At 41.3% G+C, this 18,643-nt stretch overlaps 2 protein-coding genes across 2 annotated transcripts in view; one reads left to right on the forward strand and one right to left on the reverse strand.

Moving 5' to 3' along the window:
* Positions 1-329, reverse strand: part of LOC115160532 (histone-lysine N-methyltransferase SETD1B) — a 32,540-nt gene extending 32,211 nt beyond the window's left edge. The window contains exon 1 of the mRNA XM_029710698.1: positions 9-329. Coding sequence (XP_029566558.1) covers positions 9-63 — 55 coding nt within the window. The 5' untranslated portion in view covers positions 64-329. The remainder of the gene's footprint in view (positions 1-8) is intronic.
* A 7,888-nt stretch (positions 330-8,217) lies between these two features.
* LOC115161127 (neural cell adhesion molecule 1-like) lies at positions 8,218-13,661 on the forward strand. The gene is made up of 6 exons (XM_029711883.1): positions 8,218-8,347; positions 9,234-9,521; positions 9,632-9,877; positions 12,022-12,267; positions 12,712-12,864; positions 13,005-13,661. The coding sequence occupies exons 1-6, from the start codon at positions 8,236-8,238 to the stop codon at positions 13,049-13,051; spliced, it is 1,092 nt and encodes a 363-aa protein (XP_029567743.1). The 5' UTR covers positions 8,218-8,235; the 3' UTR covers positions 13,052-13,661.
* Positions 13,662-18,643: the final 4,982 nt, after the last annotated feature.

An 18,643-nucleotide genomic window follows, 5' to 3' on the forward strand; every position in this document is an offset into this window, starting at 1 on the left:
CTACTTACCGAGAAAATAAGCCAAAAACGGTGTGATAACTTTCCCAAAAAAGCTGACTGCCATTTCCTTCGGTTCGAGTTGTACACTTCTGTATGCTAGTAAATAAAAGTGAAAGTGCACGTTCCAGTTATCATTTCATCTGGAACACCCCCGCCCGGGAATGTTTCAAAGGACAAACTAAATTATGGACGACAACCTTACATATAGTCTAAATCCGAACACATAGATTTATCCTAACTACGCAAGCAAACAAGCTCTTATTCCGATGCGACGTTGGCTACCTGCACACAGGTAAAGTAACCTACTACGCAGGGTTGCCAGGGTCAAAATCAAATGTCTAAACAAACTATATCTCAAAACCCACCCAAAATGCCTGAAAACGAGACATTTCTCTTTTTTTGCAGAAAGATAGCAGCAAGATAGGAGTTTCCAAATAAGGAATAAGAATTACAGGGCACTTTGGAAAAAACTAAACCGGTCCGAATCGTCCTCTGGAATAACGGACATTCTTTAAAAATATATATATTACCTTTACTTAACTAGGCAAATCAGTTAAGAACAAATTCTTATTTTCAATGGGCCAAGGAACAGTGGGTTAACTGCCTTGTTCAGGGGCAGACCGACAGATTTTTACCTTGTCAACTCGGGGATTCGATCTTGCAACCTTTCGGTTACTAGTCCACAGGCTACCTGCTGCCCTTGGAATGGTAATACTAATCGCGAATAGGGCTTAAAACAAGCAGAATTCGGTTTTCCATCACAGTAATAATTATTGCAAGTTTAAGAATATGTCGCAAGAGAAAAGATATTTGCCCTTATTAAACTTGCCAGATCATTTTTTCATCAATGGGTGTCAATTTAACTTGTTTTGACTGCTATGATTAAGCAATAAGGCCAGAGGAGATGTGGCCCATAGCCGTGGTATATATAGGCTATTGGCTATATACCACAAATACCAAGGTGCCTTATTGCTATTATAAACTGGTTACCAACCTAATTAGAACAGCAAAAAGACATGTTTTGTCTTACCTCTGGTACACAACCTGATATACACTATGTAAACAAAAGTATGTGGACACCCCATCAAATTAGTGGATTTGGCTATTTCAGCCACACCCGTTGCTGACAGGTGTATAAAATCAAGCACACAGCCATGTAATCTCCATAGACAAACATTGGCAGTAGAATGGCTTTACCGAAGAGCTCAGTGAGTTTCAATGTGACACCAAAATGTAGCCACAAAGTCATTAACACTGCCTATTTCTACAATGTATCTTCTTAAAATCAGATTTTAAACCTAACCCTAACCTTTAAATAGGCAAAAAATACCTTAAAATAGACCACATTTTAGACCACACACCATACAATAGATCTGCTCTACAGTGTGTCCCCGCCCTTCCAAGATTGCCACCTGTAATTCAATACCCTTCCGTAGTAGCAGGGTTGCCATGTTTGCAATTTTCTACTTTGAAAACAAGGCTGAGGGTGAAAATGTATTGGTCGCAGGTTTTCGGGCTACTTCTATGTTGCACGGTGGCCGCCATGGCATTTCTCTTTAAAAATATATATATATTTCACTGTGACCTGCTGCTGACTATCAGGTAGTGATTAGGCTGTTACTGACCGATTGAGTGAGTGAGTGATGGGGAGTGCCGGAGGTGTGTGTGTGTTGAGAGCATTTGTTGAAAGGCGCTGCATGGTCAATCCGATGTCTGCATTGGCCGTGCAACGTTTATGGTGATACGGCCTCTGCAGAAGTCAGGGCATTCATACTTCTTGGCTTCGCGGAGCAGCAGAGCTGTTGTGAAGGAAGATGTCAAGGAAGTGAATTTGTGTTTATACAGGACCTCCCGCCTTCACCTACCATCAACCAATCATGTCAACGCGGAGCTATATGGATCCCTTCCGCATTGTTACAAAATGTGAGATTCCAAAAGGAGCTCAATTTGGCCTCTGTGTGCCTCTGGAGGCTCCATAATTGCGTCACAGTCCAAGTATAAACTGGCTCTGAGAGAGCACTGCACCAGGCAGCTGAGTAAGAGACAATTTATGCTTGATCTGAAAAGGTGGTAGAAGACGCCATATGGATGGTGTTACCCAATTCCGAAGCCTCCTGAGGCACACAGAGGCCAAATTGAGCTCCGTACAGCATTGCCATGTGCCTCTCAAATGTTGTAACAGAGGGCTCCATATAGCTCCACATTGACATGATTGGTTGACAATAGGTGAGGGCGAGAGGTCCTGTATAAACATAAACTCACTTCCTTGACAACTTCCTTCACAACAACTCTGTGCTGCTTGGCGAATAAGTATGAATGCCCTGACTTCTGCAGAGCCAGTATCACTGTAAATGCCAAGCAGCGAATACAGGCCAATACAGACTTCGGAATGACCATGCAGCGCCTTTCGCGGAGACAGAGCAGCACGCGTGCACGTTGGGACAACTTTTTACCAGTCATAGGTGGCTATTTAGATTAATCATTATGGAGACACCTATTTCCAACACTTTTTCCATAAAACATATTAACGCGCTTCAACTGATACAACGGCGATAAAACACTGGAAAACGACATTAGGCGCACTAGAGCCTTTAGATAAATTGGCTCAGAGGTGGTCTAAAGTAAACGGCATTCTAATGAGGACTTTTCTTAGGGAAAGCATATCAAGCGAAGGGTTTTACGCATGCTCAGTTCATGGGTCTCGAGCGCTGCGCGAGTGGACATTTCAAATGGAACTTATGGAACTCCATTGCGTTCCAGCTTCTGTTATGGGGAAAAGTCCACAATGAAACGGACATTAAATGTGGAGAATGATACATTTGCATATGTTGGCCATCAAGTAGGCTATTAATATCTATGCCATTGTAGCCTACTGTACCATTTGATTCAATAACTATGTTGAAATGATATCACTGGAGTCATTGCAAATCAATTTGTGCCACTTTTGTAGTGTACCTGGAGCTGGCAAACATATTTAATAAATAGCCTATAACTTCAGTGTGTTGTTGCAGCCTTGTGATATTACGAATGGCCAAGATTAGTTAATTAAATTGTATGTTATCAATTGTGATCATGGTCACAGCTCTATCGCAAATGTATCATTCTCCACATTTAATGTCAGATTCAGTGTGGACTTTTCACTGAAATTAGATGTTGGCCTATCAGGGGCTATAGGCGACCTGCATCTAGCTCAGCAAACCATGGCAAAGTTAAATTACAATTATCAACTCAGATTTTAGTCAACAGCCTATGCCTATTGAAATAACAAGTAAATCTCGCTATTAGGCTATTTATAACTGTTGTAGTCTTAACATCTGGTACTTAAAAATGGCACAATTGCCAGAATATAGCCTAACATTCGTTTTTGAAGTGCATCCAAGTTTTTCTAGCACAGAGATTGAGATCCTCTGTCCAAACTCTCCCTTAGGATTTATCTATAGTTATGCACATGCGCAAACAGTATTTACTTGCACTTATAAACTAGGTGGTTTCGAGCCCTGAATGCTGATTGGCTGAATGTTATGGTACACTACATGGCCAAAAGTATGTGGACACCTGCTCGTCAAACATCTCATTCCAAAATCATAGGCATTAATATGGAGTTGGTCCCCTTTTGCTGCTATAACAGCCTCCCCTCTTCTGGGAAGGCTTTCCACTAGATGTTGGAACATTGCTGCGGGGACCTGCTACCAATCAGCCACAAGCATTAGTGAGGTCAGCATTGATGTTGGGCGATTAGGCCTGGCTCGCAGTCGGTTTCCAATTCATTACAAATGTATTCGATGGAGTTGAGATCAGGGCTCTGTGCAGGCCAGTTAAGTTCTTCCACAACGATCTCGACAAACCATTTCTGTATGGACCACACTTTGTGCATGGGGGCATTGTCATGCTGAAACAGGAAAGGGCCTTCCCCAAACTGTTGCCACAAAGATGGAAACACAGAATTTTATAGAATGTCATTGTATGCTGAAGCATTAAGATTTCCCTTCACTGGAACTAAGGGGCCTAGCCCAAACCATAAAAAACAGCCCCAGACCATTATTCCTCATCCACCAAACTTTACAGTTGGCACTATGCATTAATAGCAGGTAGCTTTTTCCTGGCATCCGCCAAAACCAGATTGGTCTGTCGGACTGTCAGATGGTTAAGAGTGATTCATCACTCCAGAGAAGGCCTTTCCACTGCTCCAGAGTCCAATGGAGGCAAGATTAACACCACTCCAGACGATGCTTGGCATTGCGCATGGTGATCTTAGGCTTGTGTGCGGCTACTCGGCCATGGAACCCATTTCATGAAGTTCCCAACTAACAGTTCTTGTGCTGACTTTGCTTCCAGAGGCAGTTTGGAATTTGGTAGTGACTGTTGCAACCGAGGACAGACGATTTTTACATGCTCCGTGCTTCAGCACTCGGCGGTCCAGTTCTGTGAGCTTGTGTGGCCTACCACTTCGTGGCTGAGCCGTTGTTGCTCCTAGATGTTTCCACTTCACAATAACAGCACTTACAGTTGGCCGGGGCAGCGCTAGCAGGGAAGAAATTTGACCAACTGACTTGTTGGAAAGGTGGCATCCTATGATGGTGCCAGGGGCGGAAATCCCGGGGGGGACGGGGGGGACACGACCCCCCCATCCTGGGAAAAATATGATTTGTCCCCCCCAATATATCACTGAAACATAACTATGTAATTTAAATAATATTAATAATACGCAATGAAAGCAATTGTGCTGATTATAGACACTTAATAGCACGTTTTTAAGTTTCAAAAGATTGCGACCCCCCCACCCTTTGCCTCACAATGGTTTGATCCACTGCCAGTTCCTTAGTTGGCAAGGTAACAGGGGTGGTGTCTACTGTCTGAAAGGCACTCAATGAACGTAACTGACGTGAGGTTAATCCAGTCAATCGCGTACACACACTAGCTGAATATGCAGAGCTAGCGCGCAAATATTAACTATTAAGCTAGCTAGTACCTATTCCATTTATGTGGCCTCGTCAAAGATGGAATCTTTGCTATCGTCAATTTATTCCAAGATCAGCATGCAGATGATGTAAATTAGTGCTTCAAAGTCCCTGTGATAAGGTTAGGTATAAACTGAAGTCCAAACTGAACAGAACTACACTCTCTTCTACCATTGTCTTAAATATATTTAATGGTCTCGTTACAAAAGCTAAATTGTCGCAAGGGAACTTTTATTTATTTATTTTATTTCACCTTTATTTAACCCGGGTTGCAAAGATTATAGCAAACACCACTGAAACGGAATTGGTGCTCGCTAGCTTTGCAAATTCAGCTATTGTTGGAAGCCAGCCAATATGAAACAAACTATTAAAATTACAAAAGGTTGCAGCATATGTTGTGTAAATGGTGAACTCATACAGCTGTCAACTCTTGTCATTTTAATCCGTTTCACATTTGCTAGCTACCTTTTAGATCGAAGCCCAATTAGAATGATAAAAGATAAGATGATAGAAGCCCATCTCCTACTGTAAATAACCTACACACTGTGTGTGTGTGTAGCCAGCCAGCCAGGTAGAAAAATGGCAGAAAAATAAAAGACGGACATCAGAGTATTTTTCAGTACACCAAAATGCAAAGTAAGAACCCTAGTAGCCTAATATCTCAAAGACTAGTTGATAAAAATAAATGAAATTCTAATGGAAATGTTTCACAATGATGTCATTAGGCAGAGCAGGCAACAGATGGCACACAGACAGCAGAGTTGGGGACAGATATGCAGGGACAGACTGGCAGAGACAGGGAGTCTCAGGTAAGTTTGTTGAGTCTTTGTTTGGCAACATTATGAAAGGTTCTCAAATTTTTTTACTTGTAAAATAGGAACATAATTGGAAAATGCCATGGATACCCCCACTCTCAACTTAAACTGGTGACTGAACTAAGATTTGTTAAAGGTAATGGTATTGCTGTTGTGATTAGTTGTGTAGTTTTGGGTACCGGTAGTTAGGAGTACGGCAAACACATTATTTCTTTGGTTCCTCAATATACATTTACTATATTACAATGTAGGCTATGTGTTACAGCACTACTTTTGGTGTCCCCCTCAGGAATTGCTCTTGAGAAAATTTCATGTAATTGTCCCCTCCAAAGTTGATATCAGATTTTCGCCCCTGGATGGTGCAACATTGAAACTCACTGAGCTCTTCAGTAAAGCCATTCTACTGCCAATGTTTGTCTATGGAGATTGCATAGCCGTGTGCTTGATTTGATACACCTGTCAGCAACGGGTGTGGCTGAAATAGCCGAATCCACTAATTTGATGGGGTGTCCACATTCTTTTGTTTATATAGTGTATATCAGGTCGTGTACCAGAGGTATGACAAAACATGTATTTTTACTGATCTAATTTGGTTGGTAACCGGTTTATAATAGCAATAAGGCACCTTGGTATTTGTGGCATATAGCCAATAGCCTATATATACCACGGCTATGGGCCACATCTCCTCTGGCCGTATAGACACACACTCTTCCCTAATGCAGGTAACAGTATAGGCACACACTCTTCCCTAATGCAGGTAACAGTTTAGGCACACACTCTTCCCTAATGCAGGTAACAGTATAGGCACACACTCTTCCCTAATGCAGGTAACAGTATAGACACACACTCTTCCCTAATGCAGGTAACAGTATAGGCACACACTCTTCCCTAATGCAGGTAACAGTTTAGGCACACACTCTTCCCTAATGCAGGTAACAGTATAGGCACACACTCTTCCCTAATGCAGGTAACAGTATAGGCACACACTCTTCCCTAATGCAGGTAACAGTATAGACACACACTCTTCCCTAATGCAGGTAACAGTATAGGCACACACTCTTCCCTAATGCAGGTAACAGTATAGGCACACACTCTTCCCTAATGCAGGTAACAGTATAGACACACACTCTTCCCTAATGCAGGTAACAGTATAGGCACACACTCTTCCCTAATGCAGGTAACAGTATAGGCACACACTCTTCCCTAATGCAGGTAACAGTATAGGCACACACTCTTCCCTAATGCAGGTAACAGTATAGACACACACTCTTCCCTAATGCAGGTAACAGTATAGGCACACACTCTTCCCTAATGCAGGTAACAGTATAGGCACACACTCTTCCCTAATGCAGGTAACAGTATAGACACACACTCTTCCCTAATGCAGGTAACAGTATAGGCACACACTCTTCCCTAATGCAGGTAACAGTATAGGCACACACTCTTCCCTAATGCAGGTAACAGTGCAACGTTACTGATAGCCAGGTGGATAGATAGATGTAAATTATACTTTTCTCCTGAATAATCTAGCAACCACTTTCTTAATGTATAGCCTATTAGCTGATATGTTTCGCTCTGGCTAGTTACACAAGCAAGCCAACACAACATAACATCCTTAGCTTGGTTGATATATGGTTCTTCCACATACCTTTTTTGGACATGTTTTCTCCGTTTTTTCTTGTCCCTTGCGATTAATATAGGGTTTCCCCGCAGCCCTTTGTCTTTCGTTGACTGTCCTTCCATCCCTTTAGTTTGGTTTTTCTTTTTTCTCCGACATTTCGCCGATTTTCATCGGCAGCAGAAAACGAAAGTGCTTGTTCATCCATTCTTAGTTGTGTAATTTACATTAAGTTTTTTTTACGGAAGTCTCACGAAACCACTTAATTTAACAGGGAGGATATCAAATAATTATGTTTTTTTTAAATGTCACATATACGTTTTTTCGTCGTTAAGGGCTCATATGAAATGTAACTCAGTAAAATCTTTGAAATTGTTGCATGTTGCGTTTATATATTTTTGTTCAGTGTAATTCTAAAACACTGAGAAAAATAGAAATGTCGTCAATAACAAATTACATGACCCTCCCCTGAATTAGATTTTTAAAAAATAGTAAACTATTCCCTTGACTGAAATTGAAAAAGCATGACCCTCCCCATTTCCCTCCAGGTACCTATTATGTAAATGTCATCCATCCCTTAGAAAAAAAGGCTTCCAAAAGGGATCTTTGGCTGTCCCCATAGGAGAACCCTTTTTGGTTCCAGGTAGAACTCTTTTGGGTTCCATGTAGGACCCTCTGTGAAAGGGCTCTTCATGGAACTCACAAGGGTTCTACCTGGAACCAAAAAGGGTTCTTACACACACACACACACACACACACACACACACACACACACACACACACACACACACACACACACACACACACACACACACACACAGGATGTCCCCTTGCTCTGAACAATAATGAACAGAGTGCTAACACACACAGACCCAGTCTGTAGCAGGTGTAATCCTTCCTTCAGAATGGCCTTGGTGCTGCTGATATCTCTTATCCTCCTCTCTCTGGGGTTTGCAGGTGAGTACGAACTTAACCTGATTTTAGTTTAATCTCAAATTTAAAGATAAAATGTATCTAATTCTGTCTGTTTTTATGGTTTAGCTGTTAGTCTGGGTGATGTGTTGGGTAAAACTAATATTGCTGCACAATATTCATATCAAAATCAAATAAATCATTAATTTGCCTTCTAAAACTTTTGAAAAAAACATCACACGACTGGTCTTATTTTCACTCACAGTGATCCATTAAACACTATAGAGCAAACCAGAACCAACGTTTTTTTCACAGTTTTCAGTTAGCCTGCATCCATAAGAAATTGTCAACAAAATATATGAAATAACCATTTAATTGATTTGATGTCATAAACTTGATTCCATTGAAATTACAGTTTTTGTTGTTGATCCCTCCTCCTACACCTGACCTAGATAGAAGAGATGTGAGGGTGATTTGTAAGATTAGTCTTACCAACACCCCTCTCAATCATCATCAATGCAAACGAGCTCAAGTTCATTTCACCATATCATATATTCTGGCTGTAATAAATATGTTTTAATAACCTTCATACTAATGTATTGTTTAGTATGTACGACCTGACGAAGATCCAACTCGGATTGAAACGTTGTCCTTGTGTGTCTGATTAAATCCCCATGGGAGCATACCAGAGTTGCGGACATTTCTTTTTTCTTTGATACATTTCTCTCCTACACCTGATTAGTTGGATGTGCATATTTTTCAATTGTTTCTATTAATTAGAATGTAGGCCTATAGTATTTTTTGTAAATTGTAATTAATTGAGTTATTTAAGTACAACATATCCTGTTGTGCTTAATGATTATTTGACACTAACAGTAATCTCCAGCGGTAGCTGATGGGGCTGTAAATGTACATTTCACTATATGTTTAGGTGCTGACGAGGACTGTGTGTACGCTGCTGTCGGGACGACCAAGGTGATTGACCATGATTATCCGGGCCTGGAGTTGTTTGAACAGTCATTCCACTTACGGTGGACCCATGACTCTACGATAGTTTACGACAGCAAGAAGGATGCTGCAAACAAATACCAGACCACAAAGAATGGTTCTCTGTTGCTGGAGAACCTACAGCTGGATAACGCTGGGACGTATCAGGCTACCATCTACGACAGCCTGGGAAATCACATGAAGTCTACCGTAACTCGCCTGTGTCTGCTCGGTAAGTACAGAACACACAAACAATACAGAAAACAGACATACAATGTGCACACCCCATCACTCAGTGTTAGGGAAAATATGTGGTCTTGTGTGTGTGTTTTGTGTTCTCAGCACATGTGTCTAAACCCCGTCTGACACACACCTGTGATGGAACATCTGTCACGCTGAGGTGTGACGTGGTGAACCCTGGGGTTGTGATCATAGTGTGGCAACATAACGGAAACACACTGCCAGGACAGACAGACGCTACTCTGACCATAACCAAGGCAACGCTCAAACCTGAAGACAGTTATGCGTGTACAGCGAGTATTAAAGCCAGCGAGGAGAAGAGTGATGATGTTTACCCTGAATGCACAGGTGTGTAGAACATACAGTCGGAAGTTTACATACACCTAAGCCATATACATTTAAACTCAGTTTTTCACAATTCCTGACATTTAATCCTAGTAAAAATTCCCTGTCTTAGGTCAGTTAGGATCACCACTTTATTTTAAGAATGTGAAATGTCAGAATAATAGTAGAGAGAATGATTTATTTCAGCTTTTATTTATTTCATCACATTCCCAGTGGGTCAGAAGTTTACATACACTCAATTAGTATTTGGTAGCATTGCCTTTAAATTGTTTTACTTGAGTCAAACGGTTTGGGTAGCCTTCCACAAGCTTCCCACAATAAGTTGGGGGAATTTTGGCCCATTCCTCCTGACAAAGCTGGTGTAACTGAGTCAGGTTTGTAGGCCTCCTTGCTCGCACAGGCTTTTTCAGTTCTGCCCACAAATTTTCTATAGGATTGAGGTCAGGGCTTTGTGATGGCCACTCCAATACCTTGACTTTGTTGTCCTTAAGCCATTTTGCCACAACTTTGGAAGTATGCTTGGGGTCATTGTCCCTTTGGAAGACCCATTTTCGACCAAGCTTTAACTTCTTGACTGATGTCTTGAGATGTTGCTTCAATATATCCATGGATTTTCTTGACTCATGATAACATCTATTTTGTGAAGTACCTCCTGCAGCAAAGCACCCCCACAACATGATGCTGCCAGCCCCGTGCTTCACGGTTGGGATGGTGTTCTTCGGCTTGCAAGCCTCCCCCTTTTCCTCCAAACATAACGATTGTCATTATGACCAAACAGTTTTGTTTCATCAGACCAGAGGACATTTCTCCAAAAAGTACGATCTTTGTCCCTATGTGCTGTTGCAAACCGTAGTCTGGCTTTTTTATGGCAGTTTTGGAGCAGTGGCTTCTTCCTTGCTGAGTGGCCTTTCAGGTTATGTCGATATAGGACTCGTTTACTGTGGATATAGATACTTTTGTACATGTTTCCTCCAGCATCTTCACAAGGTATTTTGCTGTTGTTCTGGGATTGATTTGCACATTTTGCACCAAAGTACGTTAATCTCTAGGAGACAGAACATGTCTCCTTCCTGATTGGTATGATGGCTGCTTGGTCCCATGATGTTTATACTTGCGTACTATTGTTTGCACAGATGAACGTGGTACCTTCAGGTGTTTGGAATTGCTCCCAAGGATGAACCAGACTTGTAGAGGTCTACAATTATTTTTCTGAGGTCTTGGCTGATTTCTTTAGATTTTCCCATGATGTCAAGCAAAGAGGCACTGAGTTTGAAGGTAGGCCTTGAAATACATCCACAGGTACACCTACGATTGACTCAAATGTTGTCAGAAGCTTCTAAAGCCATGACATAATTTTCTGGAATTTTCAAAGCTGTTTAAAGGCACAGTCAACTTAGTGTATGTAAACTTCTGACTCACTGGAATTGTAATACTGTGAATTATAAGTGAAATAATCTGTATGTCACGTCCTGACCATAGTAAGAGGTTATTTTCTATGGTAGAGTAGGTCAGGGCGTGACAGGGGGTGTTTTGTGTTTTTTCTAGGTTTTCTATATCTATGTTTAGTTCTAGTTTTCTATTTCTATGTTGTTGTTTTTTGGGATGATCTCCAATTAGAGGCAGCTGGTCCTCGTTGTCTCTAATTGGAGATCATACTTAAGTAGGTTTTTTTTCCCACCTGTGTTTGTGGGTAGTTGTATTCTGTTTAGTCTATGTACCTGACAGAACTGTGAGCTGATCGTTTTCTGTTTGTTATTTTCTTTAGTGTTCTGTATTAAAATACATTTCATCATGAGCACTCAATACGCTGCGCTTTGGTCCCCTCTCTACGACAGTCGTTACACTGTAAACAATTGTTGTAAAAATGACTTGTGTCATGCACAAAGTAAATGTCCTAACCGACTTGCCAAAATTACAGTTTGTTAACAGGAAATTTGTGGAGTGGTTGAAAAACGAGTTTTAATGACTCCAACCTAAGTGTATGTAAACTTCCGACTTCAACTGTACTACATTTAAGTAACCTGTTTACACAAGTGTGTGTGTGTGTGTGAAACACACACACACGGACACACTCACACACTCACAGCCAGTGTTAGGGCAGATACTGTATGTGCTCTTTACAATGTGTGTGTGTTTTGTGTTCCCAGTGGCTGTGTCTAAACCACGTCTGACACACACCTGTACTGACGCATCTGTCACTCTGAGGTGTGATGTGGAAAACCCTGTGAATGTGAACGTGACGTGGAGCCGTAACAGTAACACACTGCCAGGACAGACAGACGCTACTCTGACCATAACCAAGGCAACGCTCAAACCTGAAGACAGTTATGCGTGTACAGCGAGTATTAAAGCCAGCGAGGAGAAGAGTGATGATGTTTACCCTGAATGTACAGGTGTGTAGAACATACTACGTTTAAGGAACATACCTGGTGATGTAAGTATCTATGTGTAGCTGGTGCAGAGGAGTCAGGCGTAGGACAGCAGAGATGAATAAATGAAAGCAACTTTACTCAAAGTCATCAAAATACAAGAGAATTACCAAGCCCACAATACGGACCACAATACAACAAACAATCACTCACAAACAAACATGGGGAACAGAGGGTTAAATAATAAACAGGTAATTGGGTGAGTGAAACCAGGTGTGTACGACTAAGACAAAACAAATGGAAAATAAAAAGTGTCTAGAAAGCCGGCGACATCGACCGCCGAACGCCGCCCGAACAAGGAGAGGGACCGACTTCGGCGGAAGTCGTGACAAGTGATGATGATGGTGATGAGGATGATGGTGATGAGGATGATTATAATGATGACGATGGATGATGATTCTTCCGCAGATGATGATTCCTCTGCAGTGCTCTTGTTTGGGATGGAGCTATGGCTGATGGTGTTGATTCTGGCTGGCGGAGGTGGTCTGCTCCTCACCCTCATCATCATCACCTTGGTGTGTGTCTGCAGGAGCCGCAGGCAGCACAAGAGACGCCTAGAAGGTACTGAACACAAAAACACACGTTATCTACATTATGATAAAACCCAAGCCACACACTGTACCAACATTTAACTCCATTACCTATGGATCCTAGCCCCTGATTTACCCAGATGTATTCTCTTCTCTCATGTCTCCCTGTAGAGGAGGAGGAGATGAGACTGGCACCCCTCACCCATCCCACACGCTAAGCATACGTCCACCACCAACAAAGGGCCCAAAGCTGACCCCGGCCCCATAACAGAGCTGCGTCTCAGGCCACACCAAACTCCGGACCTCAAGTTTGACCCAGGTCTCCACAGCAAGCACCAGATGATGCTCAGACTCAGCCCATACCAATGCCCAGGTGGACAGGACCACAAAACCACAGGAATTTGGCATGTGTGTGTGTTTGTGTGCAAACATTCGCAAATTCTTCTTAACCACAACAACCCCTGTAGTCACAAAAGTGGAATCTGTCAGATCTATATTCTTTACTCATAAAGTAACACCAACCTGACTTTACTAGTACTGCTTCAGAAGTTGCTATCATGACATTTGACATCTATAGCATCATAATTAGGGAGCTATATTTGCAGATATTTTTCAGATGAGATGGAGAGGAATAAATATCTTTGATATGTTGAAACATATAGTGCTTGTTCATCTGATGTGTTCCTATGGGTAATGTAATTAGTACATATCTTATGGTCTGTGTATTTTGTAGCTATGTGGTTTGTACTGAATGGTTGTTCCTGGGGTCCTCTTGTTCTAACTGAATGTTCAATAAACTGGCCGCTGTGGCTCAGCCTGTCTCTCAGACTCACACCACATCCTGGCCCTCCAGTGCACTCAACAGGCTGAGTTCTCATGGGTGTATAGATCTCTATACCACACCTGCAAGACAAAGAAACTGCATGCTCTGCAGTGCAGAGAGATACAAAAGTATATGTGTGTGTGTGTGTGTGTGTGTGTGTGTGTGTGTGTGTGTGTGTGTGTGTGTGTGTGTGTGTGTGTGTGTGTGTGTGTGTGTGTGTGTGTGTGTGTGTGTGTGTGTGTGTGTGTGTGTGTGTGTGTGTGTGTGTGTTTGAGAGAGACAGAGACAGACAGACACAGAAGAGAAAGAGAAGTGCATAGTTTCAAGGTAGTTATGAATCCATAATAATCCTCTGTGAATGACAGAGAGGATATCATTGGGTGAATGAGGGTGTGAGACCTGTGGGTAGGGTGTAATGTTTACCTTTATTTCAACAGGGAAGTCATATTGAGACTAAAGTCTCTTTTACAAATTAGCCCTGCACAATACAGAAACAAGCACATACAACAGGCAAGAATAGATACACATAAATATAGACAATATACACGTTAAATACACATTAAGATGCAAAGCACACTCCATTAAAACAAACACATTCTTTATTCTAAAAATCCTATGTCAGCTGTTTGATTTGCCCTACACTCTTAGGGGGAAAAAGGTGCTATCTAGAACCTAAAGGGGTTCTTCAGCTGTCCCCATAGGAGAACCCTTTGAAGATCCCTTTTTAGTTCCAGGTAAAACCCTTTTGGTTCGAGGTAGAACTATTTTGAGTTCCATGAAGAGCCTCTGTGGAAAGGGTTCTACCTGGAACCATATAGGGTTCTCCTATGGGGTCAGCCAAAGAACTCTTTTTTTCTAAGCGCGTACGGACTTCAAACCATCCAATCGAAATGTCTTTTGGAGATTATTCCAAACATAGAGTGCAAGGAAATTAAAGACCGATTTATCTAACTCTGTAGACACCAAAGGAATCTCCAAAGTTAACGAACCCTGTGAACGAGTTTGATCATTTGTCATTTTAAATCTTAACAGTGATGTTAGGCAAGTCGGAAGCTTTTGGAGCAGGGCTTTGTAAACAAAAAGAGCGTAATGATGTGATCTACGTGTCTTTAAAGAGGTTCAACCAAACTTTTGGTAAAGAGTGCAGTGATGAGTAGTAAACTGCCTCTTGTGATAAAAACAAAGTCTCACCTGTGGGTAGGATGTGGGTAGGAGGTGAGACCTGTAGGTAGGGTGTGAGACTTGTGGGTTGGGTATGTGACCTGTGGGTAGGTTGTGTGACCTGTGGGTATAATGTGAGTCCTGTGGGTAGGTGGTGAGTCCTGTTGGTAGGGGGTGAGACCTGTGGGTATAATGTGAGTCCTGTGGGTAAGGGTGAGACCTGTGGTTAGATTTGAGACCTGTGGGTAGGTTGTGAGACCTGTTGGTAGGGGGTGAGACCTGTGGGTAGATGTGAGACCTGTAGGTAGGGGGTGAGACCTGTGGTTAGGTTGTTAATTTAGCACATGAACAGATGCCTCTCTGGTCTGACATGTGATATTACACTTTCAAACTTTGCATGAGTTAAAATTCAGCATTCCATTTAATTATTTAGCAGATGTTCTTGTCCAGGGCGACAACAAGTGCATTAAATTCAAAAAGCTGACACCCACACACAGTCCCAGCTCCCCACCGACCTGTCTCTTTCTCCACACATTCATTCTCAAACACACGGTCCCAGCTCCCCACCGACCTGTCTCTTTCTCCACACATTCATTCTCAAACACACGGTCCCAGCTCCCCACCGACCTGTCTCTTTCTTCACACATTCATTCTCAAACACACGGTCCCAGCTCACTCTCACACAGACACGGCTACAGGTGCTATCCTGTGTATGTGTGTGTAGAACTTTTGGAGTGTGACGCTGCCGTGGTAACACTCTGAGCGGTAACACACTCCTCAGTCATCATGGTTGTGGCGGGGTCCCAGCACAACACTGTGGAGATTACCTGCTTCTTGTCATCAGACCACCGGTGACAAAGAATTCGTTGTGTTATTACTGTTATCTAACATTACTAGTAGTAGATAACATTACTGTTGTCTAACATTACTAGTATTAGATAACATTACTATTGTCTAACACTACTAGTAGTAGATAACATTACTGTTGTCTAACATTACTAGTATTCGATAACATTACTATTGTCTAACACTACTAGTAGTAGATAACATTACTGTTGTCTAACATTACTAGTAGTAGATAACATTACTGTTGTCTAACATTACTAGTATTAGATAACATTACTATTGTCTAACACTACTAGTAGTAGATAACATTACTGTTGTCTAACATTACTAGTATTCGATAACATTACTATTGTCTAACACTACTAGTAGTAGATAACATTACTGTTGTTTAACATTACTAGTATTAGATAACATTACTATTGTCTAACACTACTAGTAGTAGATAACATTACTGTTGTCTAACATTACTAGTAGTAGATAACATTACTGTTGTCTAACATTACTAGTATTCGATAACATTACTATTGTCTAACACTACTAGTAGTAGATAACATTACTGTTGTCTAACATTACTAGTATTCGATAACATTACTATTGTCTAACACTACTAGTAGTAGATAACATTACTGTTGTTTAACATTACTAGTATTAGATAACATTACTATTGTCTAACACTACTAGTAGTAGATAACATTACTGTTGTCTAACATTACTAGTAGTAGATAACATTACTGTTGTCTAACATTACTAGTAGTAGATAACATTACTGTTGTCTAACACTACTAGTAGTAGATAACATTACTGTTGTTTAACATTACTAGTAGTAGATAACATTACTGTTGTCTAACACTACTAGTAGTAGATAACATTACTGTTGTCTAACATTACTTGTATTCGATAACATTACTATTGTCTAACACTACTAGTAGTAGATAACATTACTGTTATTACTGTTGTCTAACATTACTAGTTGTCACGTCCTGACCAGTATAAGGGGTTATTGGTTATTGTAGTTTGGTCAGGACGTGGCAGGGGGTATTTGTTTTATGTGATTCGGGGTTTAATGGGATATGTATTTATGTAAGAGAGATGTTTGATTTATGTGTTCCGGGGTTTTTGGGTAATGTTCTTGTTTTGTATTTCTATGTTATTTTATGTTGTGTATTTCTTTGTTGGCCTGGTATGGCTCTCAATCAGGAACAGCTGTACATCGTTTTTGCTGATTGAGAGTCATACTTAAGTAGCCCTGTTTTCACCTGTCCCTTTGTGGGAAGTTGTTTGTGCATTGCTGTGTGTAGCCTGCATTACTGTGCGTTTTTTGTTTTGTGTTTTCAGTGTTCTAAATGAAAACCTCTTATGGACAGACGTTCCGTAAGCGGAACGCCTCACCACCATCCAATGGTAGCGCCTGGCGCGAAATACGAAAAACCTTAAAAATGCTAAAATTTCAATTACTCAAACATATCACTATTATACACCTTTTGAAAGATAAGACTCTCCTTTACCTAACCACATTGTCAGATTTCAAAAAGGCTTTACAGCGAAAGCAAAACATTAGATTATGTCAGGAGAGTACCCAGCCAGAAATAATCACACACCCATTTTTCAAGCTAGCATATATGTCACAAAAACCAAAACCACAGCTAAATGCAGCACTAACCTTTGATGATCTTCATCAGATGACACTCCTAGGACCTTTTGTTATACAATACATGCATGTTTTGTTCAATGAAGTTCATATTTATATCAAAAACCAGCTTTTCACATTAGCATGTTTTGTTCAGAACTAGCATACCCACTGAAAACTTCCGGTGAATTTACTAAATTACTCACGATTAACGTTCACAAAACACATAACAATTATTTTAAGAATTATTGATACAGAACTCCTTTATGCAATCGCGGTGTCAGATTTTAAAATAGCTTTTCGGTGAAAGCACATTTTGAAATATTCTGAGTAGATAGCCCGGCCATCATGGCTAGCTATTTTGACACCCACCAAGTTTGGCCCTCACCAAACTCAGATTTACTATAAGAAAAATTGGATTACCTTTGCTGTTCTTCGTCAGAATGCACTCCCAGGACTTCTACTTCAACAACAAATGTTGTTTTGGTTCCAAATAATCCATAGTTATATCTAAATAGCTCCGTTTTGTTCTTGCGTTCAAGTCACTATTGACAAAACAATTCAAAATATTCCATTACCGTACTTCGAAGCATGTCAAACGCTGTTTAAAATACATTTTTATGCGATTTTTCTCGTAAAATAGCGATAATATTCCAACCGCGCGACGTTGTATTCGTTCAAACACTGAAAGAAAAAAATGGAGTCGTCTCGTGCACGCGCGCCTCAGTGTCATTGTTCCCAGAAGGACCACTCACAAAAACCCCTGCTGTTTTTTGCCCAGAGACTGCAGAGCTCTCATTCCACTTTCTGGCGCCTTCCTAGAGCCAATGAACGCCTTAGAAAATGTCACGTTACAGCAGACATGCTGTATTTTTGATAGAGATGCCCTAGAAGGACAAGAAATGGTCAGACAGGGCACTTCCTGTATAGAATCTACTCAGGTTTTGGCCTGCCATATGAGTTCTGTTATACTCACAGACACCATTCAAACAGTTTTAGAAACTTTAGAGTGTTTTCTATCCAAATCTACTAATTATATGCATATTCTAGTTTCTGGGCAGGAGTAGTAACCAGATTAAATTGGGTACGTTTTTTATCCGGCTGTGCAAATACTGCCCCCTATCCCAAACAGGTTAAAAGTTAAAATGAGCACTCAACCCGCTGCGCCTTGGTCCTTTTCATACGACGAACGTTACAGAACTTCCCACCACCAACAGACCAAGCAGCGGGCCCAGGAAGAGGAAGGATCCTGGGCCAGGGAGAGAAGGGAGTGGAGGACATTTTGGACATGGGAGGAGGTAATGGCAGGGGACAAGACCCTGCCATGGAAACAGGTCCTGTTCCTGCTCCTCG

The sequence above is a fragment of the Salmo trutta genome, chromosome 24 (assembly GCF_901001165.1).
Source record: "Salmo trutta chromosome 24, fSalTru1.1, whole genome shotgun sequence".
Lineage (NCBI taxonomy): Eukaryota > Metazoa > Chordata > Actinopteri > Salmoniformes > Salmonidae > Salmo > Salmo trutta.